Raw genomic sequence first — 22932 nt, 5'->3', positions numbered from 1 at the left:
CTCTTCTGCTGTAAAATCTTGTACACCCAAGTACTTCTCTACAGCTGCCACCACAACATATATTTTCTGTGATTTACATTCCATTTCTGCGGTACAGTTGATAACCATGGCTAATAATGCTAATTCCCATCACTCTCTATTGGCCTCGGGCTACTCACAGGGATAGTCTTAGGATCCCTCGCCCTGGACCCATCTTCCTCTACTACTCTCTTCACTGCCTCAGCATATGACACTTTCTGTACTACTCTCACCCTGACAACCTCAACCTGCCTTTCTCTCACCGGACACTTCTGATCTCCAGGACCATGGGTACCCCTACAGTTAACACACAACATTTCCCACCGATACCACACATTCCTTTGTCTCATGCCCTCCTGCACACTTTTCACATCTAGGAATCTCCACACTGCTGCAACATTACCATAAGCTTGGCCCCTAAAACACAGTAATGGGGTTGGAACAAAAGCTCACACGAGAACTGACAAATCCTAACTTGACATAGTCGGGAAAAGACTGCATCAAAACTCAGCAGGACAGACAGTGGGTGTGTTCGAGCGGTAAGCCTAACAAAGCCTACTGTAGATGAAAGTCGGCGAGTGAAGTCGGGGGAGGTTAATCTGCGACAGCCGAAAGTTGGACACTGTAGTGGTTTTCCAACAGCAAGGCTCAGATCAACATGGCAGTGTTAACATAGCTGCTATTGTTTCTAAAAGTTTGTCTGTATAAATGTCGAAATAAACCTTTCTGTACCCCCATATCACACACTCACAAACTGGACACATAACGTGTACAATTCATTGGTTAGAGAGATCTCAAATATCATTTTTCATTTGTATCCCCTGAATCAAAGCAAAGTTGGTTCCTGTTTCAGTCATGTATTTGAAAAAAAGTTGACAAATAGTGCCTCCCACAATGCAAGTGATGGCTGCATGGTGCAGTTGGTGAGAAGCAACTGCAGTGACTTGGTGACTTCTTAAAAAAACTGCATGACCTTTTGATCACATGATTTTTGTAAAGTTCATGCAGTCGTCATGTAGTTACAAGTCAGACAATTTTTATAACCATAATGCAACACACTTTGAAAGGCGATGACCAACGATAGTCAACGACTTGACAAAAGTAATTTGCTTGAACGCGCTCAGTGGCCGTGTTTCGAAAGCATCAAGACGACTGCAGGCGACTGCCAACTGACTGATCTACAAATCACCTTGCATCATAAATAACTTATCATTTGTAGGTCAGTCAGTCACAATTTACCCATGATACATTGGGGTTTTGATCCTCTCTAACACAGCCAGTGTCTTTTGTTTCACCACGCTCTCCACCGGGTCTGCATCGTCCCACCTGGCTACTCTGACCAAATCACTCATCAGTAGACTTGCTTCTTCTGTCATGTGATAATAGCAGTTTCCTATTCTCTAATGATTTCAGTAATCAGAATTTTTTTTTTTTTAAAATAGATGTATTTCCCCTATACAGAATTTACAGAAACTGTAATTTCCTCATAATTTCTGAAAAGTGACAGTTTGATTTAAGTATTTTATATATATATTTTTTAAACATAGAAAAACAGGAACCAGCACCAAAGAGTATAAAAATAATAACTGGACCAAAAAAATATCTAGTAATGTTCATAAAGTACCAGTCAAAAGTTTGGACATGCCTACTCATTCCAGGGTTTTTCTTCATTTGTAAAATGTTCTACATTGAAGAATAATAGTGAAGACATCAAAACTATGAAATAACACACATGAAATCAAGTAGTAACCAAAAAAAGGGTTAAATAAATCTAAATATATTTTATAATTGAGATTCTTCAAAGTAGCCACCCTTAATGACAGCTTTGCACAATCTTGGAATTCTCTCAACCAGCTTCACCTGGAATGCTTTTACAACAGTCTTGAAAGTTCCAACATATGCTGAGCACCTGTTGGCTGCTTTTCCTTCACTCTGCGGTCCAACTCATCCCAAACCATCTCAATTGGGTTGAGGTCGGGTGATTGTGGAGGCCAGGTCATCTGATGCAGCACTCTCCTTGGTCAAATAGCCCTTACACAGCCTGGTGGTGTGTTTTGGGTCATTGTCCTGTTGAAAAACAAATGATAGTCCCTCTAAGCACAAAACAGATGGGATGGCGTATTGCTGCAGAATGATGTGGTAGCCATGCTGGTTAAGTGTGCCTTGAATTCTAAATAAATCACTGACAGTGTCACCAGCAAAGCACCCCCACACCATCACACCTCCTCCTCCATGCTTCAAGGTTGGAACCACACACGCGGAGATCATCCGTTCACCTACTCTGCTTCTCACAAAGACATGACGGTTGGAACCAAAAACTCAAATTTGGACTCACCAGACCAAAGGACAGATTTCCACTGGTCTAATGTCCATTTCTCGTGTTTCTTGGCTCAAGCAAGTCTCTTTTTCTTATTGGTGTCCTTTAGTAGTGGTTTCTTTGCAGCAATTCGACCATGAAGGTCTGATTCACGCAGTCTCCTCTGAACAGTTGGTGTTGAGATGTGTCTGTTACTTGAACTCTGTGAAGCATTTATTTGGGCTGCAATCTGAGGTGCCGTTAACTCTAATGAACTTATCCTCTGAGGCAGAGGTACATCTGGGTCTTCCTTTCCTGTGGTGGTCCTCATGAGAGACAGTTTCATCATAGCGCTTGATGGTTTTTGCAACTGCACATGAATAAACTTTCAAAGTTCTTGAAGTTTTTCGGATTGACTGACCTTCATTTCTTAAAGTAACGAGACTGTTGTTTCTCTTTTCTTATTTGAGCTGTTCTTGCCATAATATGGACTTGGTATTTTACCAAATAGGGCTATCTTCTGTATACCACCCCTACCTTGTCACAACACAACTGATTGACTCAAATGCATTAAGGAAAGAAATTCCACAAATGTACTTTTAACAAGGCACACCTGTTAATTGAAATGCATTCCAGGTGACTGCCTCATGAAGCTGGTTGCGATAATGCTTTTCCAAAACCCTTTTTTGGTTACTACATGATTCCAAATGTGTTATTTCATAGTTTTGATGTATTCACTATTATTCTACAATGTAGGAAATAGTACAAATAAAGAAAAACCCTGGAATGAGTAGGTGTGTCCAAACTTTTGACTGGTACTGTGCATGTTGCACTATTTCCTCTTTTGAACATATCATACACTTACATAGGGAGGCTTTACGTCAAAATGGAAACAACAAAGTTTACTTTACGCAGACACACATGAACATACACACCATTCACAGCCCAGGTTATTGTGTACAGATAGCCTTTGAATCTCACTGTGTGGGCCTAACATTCTTAATTTTGGTACTCACTGCTCTCCCAGAGTATTTAACCAACTATTTGGTGATTCATAACTGTGTAACATTGCATATAACACCAAAGACAAAACCAGTAGGCTACAAAAACATTTGAAAAAAGTCAATCTTAGTTTATATCGGATTGGCTTGGTGGAAGAATGTGGTTGAGAACAACTGTCCCCACATTCTTTGCTGAAGAACTCTCTGTGTGGAAGCTGTGAGAGAGGGCCAAATGCCCATGAAGACTCAGTTACTGGGCTCCCGAGTGGCGCAGTGGTCTAAGGCACTGCATCTCAGTGCAAGAGGCGCCACTACAGTCCCTGGTTCAAATCCAGGCTGTACAACATCCGGCCGTGATTGGGAGTCCCATAGGGAGGCGAACAATTGGCCCAGTGTCGCCAGGGTAGGCCGTCATTGTAAATAAGAATTTGTTCTTAACTGACTTTCCTAGTTAAATAAAGGTTATGTTTAAACTACAAAGAAAGGTAGACTGAGAAGGAATCCTCAAATCCTTACTGTAAGGTCAGTAAGAAGAACTTCCCACAATAAATGCTTACATGTTTATACAGGAATGACAGTTCTCTCTCCACAAATTCACTTGAGTAATATCATGCAAAGTGAATTTCCTGCCTTTTCGGAGTAAATACTTTGCTTGTTCTAATGCTGTAACATGCACTACAGGCCCACAGTGATGTTTCCTTACAGAAGCATACAGAACTTCCCAGATGGATGCAAGTTCCATTTTACTGTGCAAAAACGTGCCCGAAACAATATACAAATATAAAACGCATAAAAAAATATTTTAAATCATATTCTGAACACTAATATGTGATACGTCATAGTACAGTAGTTTACTCCATCTTTGAATAAGTCTGCTGCGTAGGAGTATTGTGTTCAAAGTATCCCAAAGGAATACCAACATATTGCAGATTTATTTTTGTGATATTGAACATTGGCTTGCTTGTTGAATAAGAATAACTTTCACTGGGTCTGTGAGGGTCAAAGTTAGGAGATTGCACAGTTCTTGTCTTTGTCCTTTGCGCCAAGGCTATTTGCCCTCCTCTTCCTCCTTCTCAGGCTGTTCCTCAAACCCCTGTCCTTCACTCCTTTCCTCTCTCCCTCCCTCTCTCCGTCCACGGACGGGGGCCTTCGGGTTAACTGGGGAGGCAAGGGGATGGGCTGCCCCAAGAAGTAACCCTCTTCCTCTGATTCTGAGGAGGAGGAGCAGGTTGAGCAGGAGTCCTCGTGTTTGTTGTACTGGGCTGGCTGGAGGGTGAGTGACAGGGGCTCTGTGGTGCCAGGGGAAGAGAGGGAAGCACTCTCCCGCTGTCCTCTCCATTCTAGAGCGTCCAGACGGGGCCGATCAGGCAGAGAGTGACGGAAGCGTGTCTCTGTGCCTAGGTGGAGAATGGAGTCGGAGGCCACACGGCCACGGTTCCACCCCCGCCGTAAACTACGATGTTGGTATGAACCATCTGTGAGGGGACACAAAAAAAAGAGAGACAGTTGGCAGTTGTGATGAAAAGAAAAAAGAACAGGGGAAGGGGGAAAAAAAGTGGTCTTACCCAGTAGGTCCATTTGAGGTGGAATGCCCTTCTCCATATGTAACCTGCGCCCAAAACCTCCATCCTCTTCCTCCCCCTCCACCTGTTCTTCTTCCTTTTCTCCTTTCTCCTCATCTTCTTCTTCTTCTTCTTCCTCCTCCTCATTCACAGAGTAGCTGCAGCTGATTGGCTCTCGGAAGCTGACCCTGGCTGTCCCACTGCGAAATGATTGGGGACTATGGTCAGGGGGGCTTGGTTCTGGTTGGTGCAGATTTGGCTTGGTCATCAAATCACGAGACTTGGTGGGTAGAGGGGCTGGGAGGGGCGGTGGGTCAGCAGAACTGGGGTGGTTTAGTGATGCAGGTAAGGAGGAATTCCTCGGGGGAGGAAACACTGGGAAGAAGGAGAGATAACAAATAAAAGACCTCAATCTATAAAAAGGCAAAGGATTCAATTACTGTTCAATCAACTCACAATAACAGGAGATGAGAATGATTTGGAAACGGATTTATGAATACTACCCCAACTCTTGCTTATGGCCAATTGTATCTAACAGAGCTCTACAGTTACCTGTTTCATTCTGAACACAATGCTTTAGCTTAAGACCCACATTTAATATGCATGTAATTGCCTTGAAGTAGCACTTTCTAGAACAATTCACCAATGTGTAATACCTTTCGTAACTTGAGTACTCTTCTCCACCCAGTTCCCACTGTCCTTTGCAGTAGAAGTTCCTCTACTGAAACTGGTGAGGGGGTGTCCAGCGTAGCCGTTGGGCTCTCCTAAAAACTCCAGACTACTGACTGGATGCTTGCCACAGTCTCCAGTGTGCAAACTGTTGAGAGATTGGTCGACAGGCCAAGATGGTGCCCAGCCATTGGCTAAGCGACAGTGGGGAAGTGGAGAGTAGGACCTTCTAAGGTTACGATGACCGTTGGGTGGTGGGGAGACTCCATTTGGAACATTAGTAGAGATGTGAACACCTGGGAAACAGAGATGAGATGAAGATGAAACACACCTTGCTTGAATAGAAAAGGCTATGTAATCTTTGACAATGTCTAAATGGTATTGTTTTGATAATTTCATCAAAGTTGCTTTGGATAAAATAACCTGCTAAATTACTCAAATGATTACTTCATTTCAATTTCATTCCCTGCAGGCTGTTATGTTTGTATGTGTATTACAAGGCTCAGGCATGACCTACATAACATGTAAATACCATCTGCAGTAGGCCGCTACCTTTATTTTCCTGTGCAGCATGAACACAGTCTTTTCCTGGGACAACAGGGATGTTGGCTCTCTCTGGTGGTTGCTGTGGGGAGCAGCGCTGCGACTGTTGGATCTTCTCTGCAGTCTCACAGTGTCTGTGCTGCGGAGGCCGGCTCTGGAGGGCTGAGTCACACGAGTCTGAGTTATCTGGGTCCTCTCCCAGGGAGCAGGGCCTGGAGCAGAAGATAAGGCCCCCACGCGGGAGGAAGGGCCGCCCCAGCAGGGGGAGCCGACAGCGGGCACAGCAGAAACACGACTCGGCTGCATGCCAGTGCTGGCCCTCATAGGTCATCTGACCCTGGTCTATACCTGGAAGACAAAGAGACAGGCTCTAAGAAAGTTGTCTCTATGCGAGTGTATATATTTCTCTGTGTGAGTGAGCATAGATTTCTGTCTGTCCACACGTGTATATTGTTTTTTATGTGTACAGATGGCATATCTTAAATTTGATCATCCTGTTGTTGCATGACGTTTCCTGCACAGGAAATGCTAACTTGTAGTGTATTCAAAGTTTAAAAAGGCTTCTAAAGGTTGTCATTTCCTTTTTAAAATGTCAGACAAAAGAAAATGTGTCAACCTCTACAAAATGTATAATCCACAAAACAATTAACATTTTCTGCAGGATTATTTTCCTGCTGTAGTAAACTGACTCATATTAAGATCCTACATCTGTATGTGTGTAAACACTGAGTATACCAAACATTCTTAATATTGAGTTTCCGAACAGCCTCAATTTTGTCTCGCCATTCACCCTCTGGTCAGTCTACGTCATGAAAAGAGCAAGTGTTCTTAATGTTTTGTATACTCAGTGTACGCTTCCCTGTGTGGAAACATGGACCTGTGTAATTGCAGTACCTATGTGTTCCCCACAGGTGTCACAGTACTCTGCATAGAAGGACTCATAGCAGGAGCAGCAGTACGGCCGGCTCTCTCTCATGATGTACCGCTGTCCCCCCAACGCTGCCTCACACTCAAAACAACAGAAGTGCTTCATGTGCCAGTGTCGGCCCTCTGCCTCCGTACACTCATCTGCTAGAATGATCTGTACTTCAGGGAGAGACGGAGTAAAGAAGAAAGAATGTGGGTCAACAAATCATATCTCAAGAAAATACTTAACTATTGAATATTTCTGGTTGTTGAAAGACTGTCATTCCTCTGACAAACAGGTTTTCCCAGGGTGTCCGTGTGACAGAGCCAATGTTGTGTCCTCTAAGGACTTCCTACTGGGCACACACTGGTTGAATCTTCATTGTTTCTACGTCATTTCAATGAAATGACGTTGAAACCAACATGGAATAGATGTTGAATTGACGTCTGTGCCCAGTGGGTTGTGAAGATCAGTCATGACTAGGGCTGTTGCGGTGACCGTATTACCGCCACACCGGTGGTCACGAGTCATGAAGGTAGTCAAATTCCACGTGACCGTTTAGTCACGGTAATTATGCTTTTCCAAGCTCTGATGCTACTGATGGTCATTAGTAGCCTACCAAACTTGCTAACTGCCTGCTACTCAGCACTCTATAGTCCCTCTAATTATTCTGACATCAATGCAAATGTATTCGAAAATCAAATCAAACACTTCATGACAGCCCGTGAGCTCATGTTGTGCAACATTTCAATAGGCCATGCAATTGCGTGACAAAACAGAGTGATGGCCTCTATTAAAAAGAGGAGGCTCAGCTTTCTATAGGCTAGGCCTACTATATTTATTTCTCAACTTTTCTCAAATTAAGCACATTGTTTATATTTACAACAGAAGTATAGTCTACCTGGCTGGCATGAAATTAAACCACGGGGAAAAGTGTCCTCCATTCGCCATTTAAGTGCATAGATTACATGTATTTTTTTCCGCTGCCCTTGTTTCGATACAGGTGCATGATAATGGTCCATTCTAAATCAAAACAAATTTCACACATATATTATTTAGTATATGTAAAGACAAGATTAAATGAAGAATAGTCTGATGGGTGACAATATTAGCCTATCACTTGTGAATTATATATTATCACAAGTGGATGCTGCCCAGCATAAGAAACAATGCCTTTTTTTGCAACTTTTCAAATCATAGTCGCCCACCTCATGTAGCCTAGCTCATAGGCCTATATGTTTTGATAAGGTTTGTATCAGAACTAAAGTGGCCGAATAACTTAAGCACATTAATCAGCTTTACAAGAGGTGTATTGCCTAACTGGTTACATAAGCAGCACGTGAGTTTCAAGTTTGGGGAAGTACATTTTCACCATAAAAATGCACCTTTATAATAAAAGCATTACATTCATAATTGCATTTGCAGTCACTTTTGATAATGGTGTTTTCTGCTAATGGAACATTTGCGCTTATAGCCTACTACCTTGTGCGCATTGCTGTGCCTATAATGTGAAGAAATAGAATAATAGTTTATCAACATTTTAAGCTAAACGTTCTAATCTGTTGCTTCAGCCACAGAATCTAGTGGTTGTATTAACTTGGGATCTACCGCATCCCACAACTGTCCCAGACTATGTTTGGAATATTTATTTCTCGCACAGAATAGGTTGACCTTTGTACTATGATGATGTAGGCTAGTGCTTTTGCTGTTCGTTAGGCCTACGCATCTTGTTGGCTGACAAAAAGTAAATATGGACAGTTCTTCCAACCTCTTCCATATGCACCTCGGAAGGACGCGCACAGTTGCATCCCCGATGCATCTGTCTTCACTTGTAGCCTGTGAGAAAAACCCGATCACGTGATGGAGCGCTCGCCACTCAGAGAGGGCACGACACAAAAGGCATGGATTTTTTTTGGGTGCCTTACGGCCAGACAAACGGGATGCCGCTGTGAAATTCTAGGCATTATCAAGTGCTTTTATCAAGTGCTTATCAAATTGCGAATGTTTGATTGATGTTGTGTACAGCCTGCGCAAAAAACTAAGCAGAGCTCATGCCTTTCAAGGTACTTTTTTCAAATCATCATTCGAGTCGCATCATGCAGCCTTACAATATATTGAAAATCAAAACATATAGCCCAACGTTTGTAGAACAACTAAAGTTACATAACTCTAAATTAAGCATATAGTAATAACAATTTCTTTGTTAACCGCTCAACACAGAATAGCCGCACTCCCTCAAATCGTTTGGAGAAAATATTTATATTTTATTCAGATTTGTTCAATTGTATTCTTCATACTATAAAATAATGTTTGACAATCCTGATCTACGGGCACATAAATCAAAGAAAGAAGACATACTCTCCCAGCCCAGAGTAAGAGTACACATCTCCTCAGAAGAGTCAGTGTTAGAACTGGACAGGCCAGATAGAATGTATAAACAGACAGTGGATCCACAGTTTAGAGAGTTATGTGGACTGGACAGACAGTGGTTAAACAGTAACAGTATGGAGAGCTTTGTGGACTGGACAGACAGCGGTTAAACAGTAACAGTATGGAGAGCTTTGTGGACTGGACAGATAGTGGTTAAACAGTAACAGTATGGAGAGTTTTGTGGACAGGACAGACAGCGGTTAAACAGTAACAGTATGGAGAGTTTTGTGGACTGGACAGACAGCGGTTAAACAGTAACATTATGGAGAGTTTTGTGGACTGGACAGACAGTGGTTAAACAGTAACAGTATGGAGAGTTTTGTGGACTGGACAGACAGTTGTTAAACAGTAACAGTATGGAGAGTTTTGTGGACTGGACAGACAGCGGTTAAACAGTAACATTATGGAGAGTTTTGTGGACTGGACAGACAGTGGTTAAACAGTAACAGTATGGAGAGATTTGTGGACTGGACAGGGCAGGTCAGAGTGTATGAGCCAGTGCGGAGAGATTTGCATTGTAGACACAGTCACCTCATCACAGGCCTGGCAGCGTGGTTTCATTCTCTCAGCATGGTGCCGGCCGCAGTAGATCTGTCCGTCCTGGTAGAAGTAGATGAGGTCTACCAGCAGCTCAGTGCACGAGGCACACTGGAAACACTGAGGGTGCCAGCAGCTACCATGCCCCGCTCGGCTGGCAAACACTGCTATGTCCCCACCATAGATCTGTCTGCCACACTGAAACACAGAGAGAAAGAAAGAGAGAGAGACAAAACAACAGGTAAACAAAATGCAAATGAACTTGAGGGAGTACAGAGAATACATACACTAAAACCGAAATTCCCTAATTCCTTGTCTCCATCTCCCTAATCCCTCACTCTCAATGTTTCCGTCCCACCCTAGTCTCCCCCCTGATCCCCCACCCCCCTCCCTCAGCAGTGTCCACCTGTTGGCAGATGGCTCCAGTCATGGTGACAGGGAACAGTCTGACCATGCCTCTGCCCAGGTTCTCCCTCTTCCTCTGCTGACTGAACAGACAAAGCTCCTTCTTCTCCTCCTCATCCAGATGGTTACAGTACTGATGCTGGAAACACAAAACACATAGTTATAATGCTGACTCAGACAAGCAGAACAGTCTAGTGAGGAACAACACAAACCAACTAAATTACAGCCCAGAGGCTAGGAAAACCAACATTTCACACAGAGTTCCAGTCTAGTATTAGATAACAGTTACAATGCTGAGTCAGACAAGCATCCCAGCAGAAAACAATTATATAACAGCCCAGCGGCGTTAGGACACCAAAACCTCACACAGAGTTACAGTATTAGTGACCGTTACCTCACTGTCGTGGGCTGGTAGCTGGTGGAGGAGCTGTTTAATGCGGTACCGCTCTCCTGAGCTGTTAGCATAGGGCACTCTGTCCTCCGGGATACAGCTGAAATACTGATACACCTGGATTAAAAAACAAGAATGTTCAGACACACACACTCACACTTCAAGGATGTTTTTGACCCTGTGTGTATGTAAATAAGAATGTGTGTACAAAACATTAATGACTCCTGCTTTTCCATGACATAGACTGACCAGGTGAATCCGGGTGATAACTATGATCCCTTAATGATGTCACTTGTTAAAACCACTTCAAATCAGTGTAGATGAAGGGGAGGAGACAGGTTAAAGAACGCTTGAGACAAAAAAATTATATTTAATTGCCTTTGAACGGGGTATGGAAGTAGGTGCCAGGTGCACCAGTTTGTGTCAAGAACTACAACGCTGCCGGGTTTGTCAAGCTCAACAGTTTCCCATGTGTATCAAGAATGGTCCTCCACTCAAAGGACATCCAGCCAACTTGACACAACTGTGGGAAGCATTGGAGTCAACATGGGCCAGCATCCCTGTGGAACGCTTTCGACACCTTGGAGAGTCCATGCCCTGACGAATTGAGGCTGTTCTGAAGGCAAAAGGGGGGGTGCAACTCAATATTAGGTGAGTGTTAATGTATGCGTGCATGTGTTTGTGTGTGCATGCATTAATGTATGTATATGAAGCAGTCTCTGTACTGGTTCTGACCTGTTCAGGCTTGAGTCCAGGTGGGACCCAGGCGTACTCCTCAGAGGCACAGCCCGAGTCGTCGTCAGAGATGGAGTGTCTTTGGAAGTCTGAAACCAGCTTCATCATCATCCTCTCCAGCTGGCCCGGCACCGCCCGCACTGCATGCTCCTCACGCACACACTTACAGTGCACACAGATCTTTCTGTGGAGAGAAAAAGAGGCCAATGGGTTCAATACATGGCAACTCAGAGTATTGCACAGATGCAACACCCACCAAACAGAAGGCTAGGACCGAACCGTTGGCAACAGTGTGACAAAGCTTTTTTTTTTACCCAACTAATAATCGAATCATAAAAACACGCCATTGATTGCCAACTCAAAACCCATACTGTCTGTAGTCAAGTATTGCATGGCAGGAACATAATTTGCGTTGGAGACATGAAGTAATTAGCCAGCCCACAAACATTCTTGAGCGTGACTCAATATGACTCCCTACATTACAGTTACTAACACAACAAACAGGTGTTCATCCAAGGAGAGGCATGTCACCAACTCCGATACAGTCAAATATACACTGAACAATCAGAGGCTAAAACAAGCATGGAGTAAAACTGGAAACTGACACACGCATTCAGTCTAACAGTGACATGGTTGGATACACACACAACTGGATGAGGAAGCTGACCATTCTCTGAATACCTGCTGAAGGAGACCCCAGCCCATTGAACGGACATGTTTAACACCTTGTCACCTATGGTAAACATACCGGTAAGCCTCCTCTTTGCCCTGCACATTAAGATTCCCACGGTTGCTGAGAAGGCGGTATCTTCATCCCAATATGGCGATAGGACTATGGGCAAGTGTGTGTGTTGAAAGGAAAGTAGTGGGTGTGTGGAAAAGAGTGGGTGTGAGTGTAAAAAACATTAAGAAAACCTGCTCTTTCCATGACATAGACTGACCAGGTGAATCCAGGTGGAAGCTATGATCCCTTATTGATGTCACTTGTTAAATCCACTTCAATCAGTGTAGATGAAGGGGAGGAGATGAGTTAAAGAAGGAGTTTTAAGCCTTGAGACAATTGAGACATGGATTGTGTATGTATGTCATTCAGAGGGTGAATGGGGCAAGACAAAATACTTAAATGCCTTTGAACAGGGTATGGTAGTAGGTGCCAGGTGCACCGATCTGTGTCAACAACTGCAACACTGCTAGGTTTTTCAAGTTCAACAGTTTCCTGTGTGTATCAAGAATGGCCTACCACTTAAGGAACATCCAGCCAATTTAACACAACTGTGGGAAGTATTGGAGTATGGGGGGGGTGCAACTCAATATTGGACGGTGTTCTTAATGTTTTGTACACTCATAGTAGGTTAGACAGTTTTGATTGGAGAGTGTTTTTTTCTTCTGTTTTTTACCATGCAGCTACCGTACATTGAGCTACCGTACATTGAATGTTTGGACTTCTGTTTTGAAGCCAGAGCATGAGTGAGTCATATTTCATTGTTAGTTTTATAAAAATAACTCTACATTTTCAGTTATAAAACTGATGATTGTTTATTTTTGATTAAAGTTATTGATGATGGGTGTACCTTTTGCTTCATGCGTTGTAAACTCGGTGAAAAAAGAAACGTCCTTTCACTGTCAACTGCGTTGATTTTCAGCAAACTTAACGTGTAAAAATTTGTATGAACAAAAGATTCAACAACTGACACATAAACTGAACAAGTTCCACAGACATGTGACTAACAGAAATGGAATAACGTGTCCCTGAACAAAGGGTGGGTCAAAATCAAAAGTCACAGTCAGTATCTGATGTGGCCACCAGCTGCATTAAGTACTGCAGTGCATCTCCTCCTCATGGACTGCACCAGATTTGCCAGTTCTTGCTGTGAGATGTTAACCCACTCTTCCACCAAGGCACTTGCAAGTTCCCAGACATTTCTGGGGTGAATGGCCCTAGCCCTCACCCTCCGATCCAACAGGTCCCAGACGTGCTAAATGTGATTGAGATCTGGGCTCTTCGCTGGCCATGGCAGAACACGGACATTCCTGTCTTGCAGGAAATCACGCACAGAACGAGCAGTATGGCTGGTGGCATTGTCATGCTGGAGGGTCATGTCAGGATGAGCCTGCAGGAAGGGTACCAAATGAGGGAGGAAGATGTCGTCCCTGTAACGCACAGCGTTAAGATTGCCTGCAATGACAACAAGCTCAGTCCGATGATGCTGTGACACACCGCCCCAGACCATGACGGACCCTCCACCTCCAAATCGATCCCACTCCAGTACAGGCCTCTGTGTAACACTCATTCCTTCGACGATAAACGCGAATCCAACCATCACCCCTGGTGAGACAAAACCGCGACTCGTCAGTGAAGAGCACTTTTTGCCAGTCCTGTCTGGTCCAGTGACGGTGGGTTTGTGCACATAGGCGACATTGTTGCCGGTGATGTCTGGTGAGGACCTGCCTTACAACAGGCCTACAAGCCCTCAGTCCAGCCTCTCTCAGCCTATTGCGGACAGTCTGAGCACTGATGGAGGGATTGTGCGTTCCTGGTGTAACTCGGCATTTGTTTGTTGCCATCCTGTACCTGTCCCGCAGGTGTGATGTTCGGATGTACCGATCCCGTGCAGGTGTTGTTACACGTGGTCTGCCACTGCGAGAACGATCAGCTGTCCGTTCTGTCTCCCTGTAGCGCCGTCTTAGGCATCTCACAGTACGGACATTGCAATTTATTGCCCTGGCCACATCTGCAATCCTCATGCCTCCTTGCAGCATGCCTAAGGCACGTTCATGTAGATGAGCAGGGAACCTGGGTATCTTTCTTTTGGTGTTTTTCAGAGTCAGTAGAAATGCCTCTTTAGTGTCCTAAGTTTTCATAACTGTGACCTTAATTGCCTACAGTCTGTAAGCTGTTAGTGTCTTAAAACCTGTTATGGCTAGGGGGCAGTATTTTCACGGCTGGATAAAAAACATACCCGATTTAATCTGGTTACCACTCCTACCCAGTAACGAGAATATGCATATACTTATTACATATGGATAGAAAACACTCCAAAGTTTCTAAAACTGTTTGAATGGTGTCTGTGAGTATAACAGAACTCATTTGGCAGGCAAAAACCTGACAAGGTTTCAGGCAGGAAGTGGCCTGTCTGACAAGGTGTCGTTCTTCTTGTCTCTGTTTATTGAAGAGTGAGGATCTTAGCTGTCCCGTGACACTTCCTACGGCTGCCATAGGGTCTCAGAAGGCGGTAAAAAGCTGAATCGTGGCTTTGCAGGCTCTGGCTGAAACAAAGTAGCGCGTTTGGGTAGTGGCTGGTTACAGTACTGTGAGACTCAGGCTCGTGCCCGCATCGACCGAAAGCTTTGTTTACTTTCCTCAGTTTAGCTAAAAGGAGATTCCTGGTCGGAATATTATCGCTTTTTACGAGAAAAATGGCATAAAAATGGATTTTAAACAGCGGTTGACATGCTTCGAAGTACGGTAATGGAATATTTAGATTTTTTTGTCACGAATTGCGCCATGCGCACGACCCTGATTTACCATTTCAGATAGTGTCTGGGACGCACGAACAAAACGCCGCTATTCGGATATAACGATGGATTATTTTGGACCAAACCAACATTTGTTATTGAAGTAGCAGTCCTGGGAGTGCATTCTGACGAAGACAACAAAAGGTAATGAAACTTTTATAATAGTAAAGCTGATATTGGTGAGTGCTAAACTTGCCGGGTGTCTAAATAGCTAGCCCATGATGCCTGGGCTATGTACTTAGAATATTGCAAAATGTGCTTTCACCAAAAAGCTATTTTAAAATCGGACATATCGAGTGCATAGAGGAGGTCTGTATCTATAATTCTTAAAATAATTGTTATGCTTTTTGTGAACGTTTATCGTGAGTAATTTAGTAAAATGTTAGCGAATTCCCGGAAGTTTGCGGGGGTATGCTAGTTCTGAACGTCACATGCTAATGTAAAAAGCTGGTTTTTGATATAAATATGAACTTGATTGAACAAAACATGCATGTATTGTATAACATAATGTCCTAGGGTTGTCATCTGATGAAGATCATCAAAGGTTAGTGTTGCATTTAGCTGTCTTCTAGGTTTTTGTGACATTATATGCTAGCTTGAAAAATGGGTGTCTGATTATTTCTGGCTTGGTACTCTGCTGACATAATCTAATGTTTTGCTTTCGTTGTAAAGCCTTTTTGAAATCGGACAGTGTGGTTAGATAAAGGAGAGTCTTTTTTTTTAAATGCTGTGAAATAGTCATATGTTTGAAAAATGGAAGTTTTTGTATTTTAGAGGAGTTTGTATTTCGCGCCACGCCCATCATTGGATAATGGAGCAGGTGTTCCGCTAGCGGAACGTCTAGATGTAAGAGGTTAACGACCGTTCCACAGGTGCATGTTCATTAATTGTTTATGGTTCATTGAACAAGCATGGGAAACAGACGGTAGCGTCCCATCTGGCCAACATCCGGTGAAATTACAGAGCGCGAAATTCAAACGACAGTATTATAAATATTTAACTTTCATAAAATCACAAGTGTAATACATCAAAATAAAGCTTAACTTCTTGTTAATCCAGCCGCTGTGTCAGATTTCAAAAAGGCTTTACGGCGAAAGCAAACCATGCAATTATCTGAGGAGAGCGCCCCGCATACAAACACATGAAAAACATATTTCAACCAGGCAGGTGCGACACGTAAGTCTGAAATAGCGATATAAAAAAAACGCCTTACCTTTGATGATCTTCTTCTGTTGGCACTCCAAAAGGTCCCAGTTACATCACAAATTTTCGTTTTGTTCGATAATGTCTTTCTTTATTATTATTATTGACTGGCGCTCTTCAGTCAATAATCCACCCAGTTTCCCTCCATCAAAATGCATGGAAAGTGAATCCCAAACGTTACTAATAAACTTTTCCAAACAAGTCAAACAACGTTTATAATCAAACCTTAGGTACCCTAATACGTAAATAAACGATAAAATTGAAGACGGAGAATCGTTATTGTCTTTACCGGAGAAAAATACCAAAGAACGCGCTCTCTTCCACGTGCTTGGAAACACTACAGCCAAAATGGGAGCCACTTAGAAAAACTACAATTTCTGGCTAATTTTTTCCAAAAACCAGCCTGAAACTCTTTCTAAAGACTGTTGACATCTAGTGGAAGCCCTAGGAACTGCAATCTGGGAGGACTTGGCCTTATAACAAAAGTGATAGCCATTGAAAATAGGGGTAGGCTGATTTTATTTTTGGGGGGGATGGTTTGTCCTCGGGGTTTCGCCTGCCATATCAGTTCTGCTATACTCACAGAGTGTTTTCTATCCAAATCTAACAATTATATGCATATCCTAGCTTCTGGGCCTGAGTAACAGGCAGTTTACTTTGGGCACGCTTTTCATCCGGACGTCAAAATACTACCCAAGAGAGGTTAAACCCTTTACAATGAAGATCTGTGAAGTTATTTGGATTTTTACGAATTATCTTTGAAAGACAGGGTCCTGAAAAAGGGACGTTTCTTTTTTTGCCGAGTTTATGTGTGTTCTTACTGACTGTCACCTTGAAATTGGCTACTAGGTAGCTACTTCTCACGCAGTTGCCGGACAGTAGTCCTTGGCAAGCGGGAGCAAAGGGCACTGTGTCCCAGTGTTGTTAGCGTTCATGCCCACCCCATTGAGTAGTAGACTATGTATATATCAAGGTGACATCTAGATGGTTATTAATATTAATTATTTCTTGTGTAGGCTGCTATCCTGATCTGGCTATGTCATATGGCTGTGGGCTACACTAGTTCATTTAGCAGACAAGAACGTTTTATTGTATAAAGAATACAATTGAACATAGCTGAATAAAACAGAAAATATATTTTCTCCAAACAATTTGAGGGAGTGCGCACGTGGCTATTCTTTTGATAATGCCTCGAATTTCCCGGTATCGTCCCCACTGTGTGGATGTAATGCCCCCTAAAAAAATCCATGCTTTTTACGGCCGTTGGCCGTTGTGCCCTTGGGCTGAATATAATAATTATAATTCCCTTCTCCTGGCTGCGTGCTCCGAAGCACCTCTCACTCACACGGCTCTCTCAGATAGCTACATTTTTAATAGCCAATGCAGTCACATGATCAGGTCTTCCTCACAGGCTGAAGACAGACACATCGGGGACGCAACTGCGCACGTCCATATCCAATTCCGGGGTGCATATTTAAGATATTGGAAGAACTGCCCACATTTATATTTCGTCAGCCAACACCATTCTCAAAAGTGACCGAAAATGTAATTATGCATGTATTGCTTTTATTATAAAGGTGAATTTGTATGGTGAAAATGATCTTCCCCAAACTTGAAACTCACACACTGCTTATGTAACCAGTTAGGCAATACACCCCTTGTAAAGCGGTTTAATGTGCTTAATTTATGAAATTATTTGGCCACTTTAGTTGTGATACAAACCTTATTAAAACCTATAGGCCTATGGGCTAGGCTTATTTTGCGACTATGATTTGAAAAAGTTCAGAGAAAAACAGGCATCCGCTGTTTCTTGCCTCACTGGACACAAGCTGGGCATCATTCACAAGTGATAATATATCATTCACAAGTGAAAGGCTAATATTGTCACCCATCAGACTATTCTTTATTTAATCTTGTCTTTACATATACGAAATAATATACAGTGATTCGGAAAGTATTCAGACCCCTTGCCTTTTTCCACATTTTGCTACGTTACAGCCTTATTCTAAAATAGATTAAATTGTTTTTTCCCCTCTCATCAATCTACATTGTGTGTATTGTGTGTAGATAGATGAGGAAAACAATTCATTTAATTAATTTAAGAATAAGGCTGTAAGGCTGTAATGTAACAAAATGTGGAAAAGGGGTCTGAATACTTTCTGAATGCACTGTATGTGTGAAATTTGTCTCGAAAAAGGGGCAGGGGGAAAAAATACGTCATCTATGCACTTAAATAGCGAATGGAGTACCCTTTTCCCGTGGTTAATTCTCGTGCCAGCCTGGTAGGCTATACTCCTCGTGTAAAAAGAAGCAATGTGCTTAATATTAGGAAAGTTGGAATATAAATATAGTAGGCCTAGCCTATAGAAAGCTGATGGGATACTCCTCTTTTTAATAGAAGCCATCAATCTGTTTTCTCACGCAATAGCATAGCCTATAGAAATGTTGCGAAACAAGAGCTCATGGGCTCTCATTAAGTGTTTGACTAGATTTTCGATTAGATTTGCATTGATGTTAGAATGATTAGAGGGACAATAGAGTGCTGAGTACCAGGCAGTCTAAGGGTTGCCCCCTCTCATTGAATAACTCAAGTTGAAGGTTGATCCGTTGTCCTGCTGGTTGCCATTAGTAACTTAATTATTCTTATAACTTCTGTGTGCAATTTTTAAATAATGGGTTCAAGGACATACATCTGGTGTATTAGAAGCAATTATTGGTACCATGATTGTCTTTGAATTTGTAAAATGTATTTACACGAAGACTGACCATGAATATTGCAATTTTTCCATAGAAAATAATGGTGGATCCTGTTTTCTGCTAACAATGCCTGCAGTACTGCGGCCGTCCTTAAACTTCCGTGGCTACAATGAGAGGGGGCAGTCGTTCTCCCCTGTCCCACAGTGGTTAATAACTGTTGGAGGAAGAGAAGATGGAGGGAGTAATCCTTCCCCTTGTCACCCCCTCTGGGCTGTCATATCTCTCCTCTGAGTAATTGGGCCTGTCTGTATGTGGGACTGACTGTGGCAGTGTGAGAAAGGGTTTGTACAGTATGCGTTCATGTCTGTGAAGGCATTACGTGTGTGGATGCATCCATCAGTGTGTGGATGCATCCATCAGTGTGTGGATGCATCAGTGTGTGGATGCATCAGTGTGTGGGCTCCTGTATAAACAGTATCTCTCTGGTTCTTGTGTGATTGCATAACAGGCCCTCAGCTGGTATTTGCAGCTCAAGGCCAGCTCTTCAGGCACAGATGGAGGACAAAGCCGCTTTGCGTAGACATCCCCCTTAAAACACACACAAACACCAATCCTTTCATGTGGATAAACAGCATTCACTTTCAATCCCCTGTTCCAAAGTCTCCCATCCCATCCTTACTGCTATTCCCTTCCCAATAAAATATTCAACTGAACAGCTCCCCTGCGGATCGTTTCCAACCCTGGCTGCCGTAGCTCCTTATAAGGCCAGGTTGTAGTGCAGGGGGTTCAGTATAAATCATGGTAAACATAGCAGGTCACCTCAGGGTAAGCCATGCTGGCAAAACTCACAAGCCACAATCGAGCCCCAGCTGTTTGTCCTCAGAGCGCGTGTACACTGTACGTGTGTGGATGTAAGAGCCACCGTACAACACAGTCACGTGTGTGTGTGTGTGTGTGTGTGTGTGTGTGTGTGTGTGTGTGTGTGTGTGTGTGTGTGTGTGTGTGTGTGTGTGTGTGTGTGTGTGTGTGTGTGTGTGTGTCTGTGTGTGTGTGGTACAGATGCCCCGCAGCCTGCAGGCAGCTGGAAAACCACTACATGTACCAGGGAATGTTATCCAGCCACTCACCAGCTCCTCAAAATAACAGGGAGATTTATCAGGAAGGTAATCAGCAAAGAGTTGTCCAGAGTATAGTTTCCAAGCCCAACATGAAACGCTATTGCACCAGAGCAATTCATTTTAAATGATGTGTAGGACTGTGCTTGCAAATGGGCTTGATTGTTATTAACCCACTTGTATCTCTTTGCCAGCCTGGAAAGACATCTAGCTTGCCATTTAGAGTATATTTAGCTTGAATGCCAGGATGGCACACTCAGCCGCCACAGCCACACCCAGCTACTGCCACGAGACCCTCAGAAATGACCAGCGGTGCTACTGTGGTCACAGAGCAGATGCTGATGTCATATGTTTGGCCTGTAATCCATGTTACGCCTCCAATTCTCAGGTTACATCACAACCTGCTGGGCGTCAGCGCACTGTGGCTGTAACGGTTGTTGTTGTTGAGGCATCTTTCTTTGTGTTGATATGTAAACAGTGACTCTGGTTGTGGATAATCCAGTACATGACTGACTGCTGGGCAGACGGATACAGTAAAGTAGTGTAGGCTGCTTCTCTGTGATGCTACTGAGGTCAGAAATCATTGCTCTGCCACATGGCCTAAATGTTTACTATGACCTCTCTGGTCTTTTCACACTGCACTGATGGCTTTAGCGTAGTTCACTAGTACTATATATTAGAAACATATACAGTATATCCTTCTTTTATCCTCTACATTTTTTTTTATGAAGCACATGTCTAAAAAATTATTATAATAGAATACCTATTAGCTTGTGGTACTCTAATCTGGTCTTAACCACTAAACAGAGTAAAACAGTGTGAACTGGGCCAGCATGGAGACTCTAACTTCCATTAGTGCACAGTACATACCACACAGCAGGACCACATAATCCTGACACATAATCCTCAATAACTTCCATATTCCCTACTAGCCCTCTTGGAGGGGAGCAGAAATAACTCTCTCTCTGCTTATTTTCACTTTTGGAATGCCACAACACAAATTACAATCATTACAATCACTGTTTTCAAATCTGCTAGCAGTGTTAACAGGCTCAATCTAAATTCTAAACCCTCTCCCTCTGGTGAGTAGGGACCCCACTATCCACTTCCTACTATCCGCTGTGAGCTAACACATTCAAGTACACACAAGGACTTTTACTTTCTGTTCGATGAGTGTTAAACGTTCCAATTAGTGGCTACATACAACAAAACAAAAAAGTAAAGCAGGAATTAGCCAAGACCTTTACCTTTCGTCATCAACGTCACAATGAAATCCATGCTGACTCTGCAACATCCTCCTATCCAGACCGGTGCTATATTGAAGCTTCTCAGAATCTGATCTCAGATTTAGTCACATCGTGCTACTGCCTGTCTGTCCGTCTGCCTGTCTGTCTGTCTGTCTGCCTGTCTGTCCGTCTGTCCGTCTGTCCGTCTGCCTGTCTGTCTGTCTGTCTGTCTGTCTGTCCGTCTGCCTGTCTGTCCGTCTGCCCGTCTGTCCGTCTGCCCGTCTGTCTGCCTGCCTGTCCGTCTGCCTGGTCAGAGCTGAGTTCAAGATGAGGCAGCTCCATACCAGTGGAAATGTGTTCTCTCTCTACATGTCTCTTTTCAATGTATCCCTCCCCCACACCATCCCTCTACCCCCATCTGATAGAGTTGACCAAACAATAAGTCTCTGGACACACACTACATTCTTTCCATTCACTGCATGGTTTCTCCACACTTCTAAAAAGCGTGCAATAGTTCAATTTGACCGCTCACATTTTTAGAAACACACACACACACACACACACACACACACACACACACACACACACACACACACCAATGCCGTTAGCTTTAATGTTTGAAATAATTGGAGCAGATTCTATAACTCAACTTCATTTGGCAATGAATCATTCCCATGTTCTGACAAGTCTAATCAAGATGAGCAATGCAGCACAGATAAAAATGGAATATGTTTGGACATCAAGCCCTTTTGACCAATTAAAGGATGGCATTTCAGAGAACATCTTGGCCTGGCTACAGGCCTCTAAGAAGTCCAAAATCATAACAGCTCATCTGACCTCGCTGTCAATCACTCCAGGATGACCTGTCAATCAACAGATCCAACCAAAAAGGCCCTTTGTCCTTAGATCTATGTTAAATTGCCTCGCTTGTCAATCTCTCTTTTATCTTTCTCTGTTCATGCCCCTTTTCCTGTATCTCTCACTCTCGCCTGGAATAATTATTTAACTGTTCAAACATCAACAAGTGTGCCATCAACCCTGACAAGATAACTAATAAGATACTCACTCTTCCATACAATCACAACTTCTAACAAATTCAAAAGTCACTTTTTAGATGTATCATTAGCCATTCAATCCATCCCCATTTGTTTTGGCCATACATGTGTCAAATGGGTAATGTACCAACCAGTTTGTACAGTACAGTGATCAATAACCCTCTTGGGATGAATGTGTCTGCTCTGCTCTTGGTGTGATTAGCTGTGATTTAAACTGAGTAGCTACAGTATCTCTCTCTGTGGCCTGATAGTGCTCGGAGTCCAGATTAGATATATCCATCCATCCCTCTGAGAAACAGATGGACACTGTCCCAGAATGCTTGCTCTGTGGTCACTAATTAGTGCCTGAGTAATCGCCACGCCACCTGCCTGCTCTTACCAACTAATAGAGGAGGCTGGCTTTGAGCACTCTGTGTCTCAGTGTCACTGACTGGGACCTATGGGGTCACAAGTAACTTAATTCCTCCTCTGGTGGATGGGGTAGTGGAGCCATCTGCACCCTGCCTATGAGGCCTCTGCCCCGGCCCTGCCTGGGAGAGAGCAAGTTGATGATGGATCACTGCCCTGACAGTGTGGTTAAACAGCTGATCTCTTTGGTCACTTGCCTGTTTGTCTTCCATGGGGGT

At 43.3% G+C, this 22932-nt stretch overlaps 1 protein-coding gene across 2 annotated transcripts in view; it reads right to left on the bottom strand.

The window, feature by feature from the left end:
• Positions 1-3201: 3201 nt before the first annotated feature.
• LOC106572445 (prickle-like protein 1) overlaps positions 3202-22932 on the bottom strand; it is a 44322-nt gene continuing 24591 nt past the window's right edge. For both annotated transcript variants that reach the window (XM_045696225.1, XM_045696224.1), the window contains 9 exons: positions 11495-11678; positions 10763-10876; positions 10370-10507; positions 9958-10161; positions 6984-7170; positions 6099-6437; positions 5534-5842; positions 4881-5252; positions 3202-4790 (listed from right to left, as the gene is read on the bottom strand). In XM_045696225.1, the coding sequence (XP_045552181.1) occupies positions 4321-4790; positions 4881-5252; positions 5534-5842; positions 6099-6437; positions 6984-7170; positions 9958-10161; positions 10370-10507; positions 10763-10876; positions 11495-11678 (2317 nt within the window). In that variant the 3' untranslated portion in view covers positions 3202-4320. The remainder of the gene's footprint in view (positions 4791-4880; positions 5253-5533; positions 5843-6098; positions 6438-6983; positions 7171-9957; positions 10162-10369; positions 10508-10762; positions 10877-11494; positions 11679-22932) is intronic.

The sequence above is a fragment of the Salmo salar genome, chromosome ssa15 (genome assembly GCF_905237065.1).
Source record: "Salmo salar chromosome ssa15, Ssal_v3.1, whole genome shotgun sequence".
Taxonomy (NCBI): Eukaryota; Metazoa; Chordata; class Actinopteri; order Salmoniformes; family Salmonidae; genus Salmo; species Salmo salar.
The sequence above is the reverse complement of the archived record's forward strand: the minus strand, read 5'-3'. Positions and strand labels throughout refer to the sequence as shown.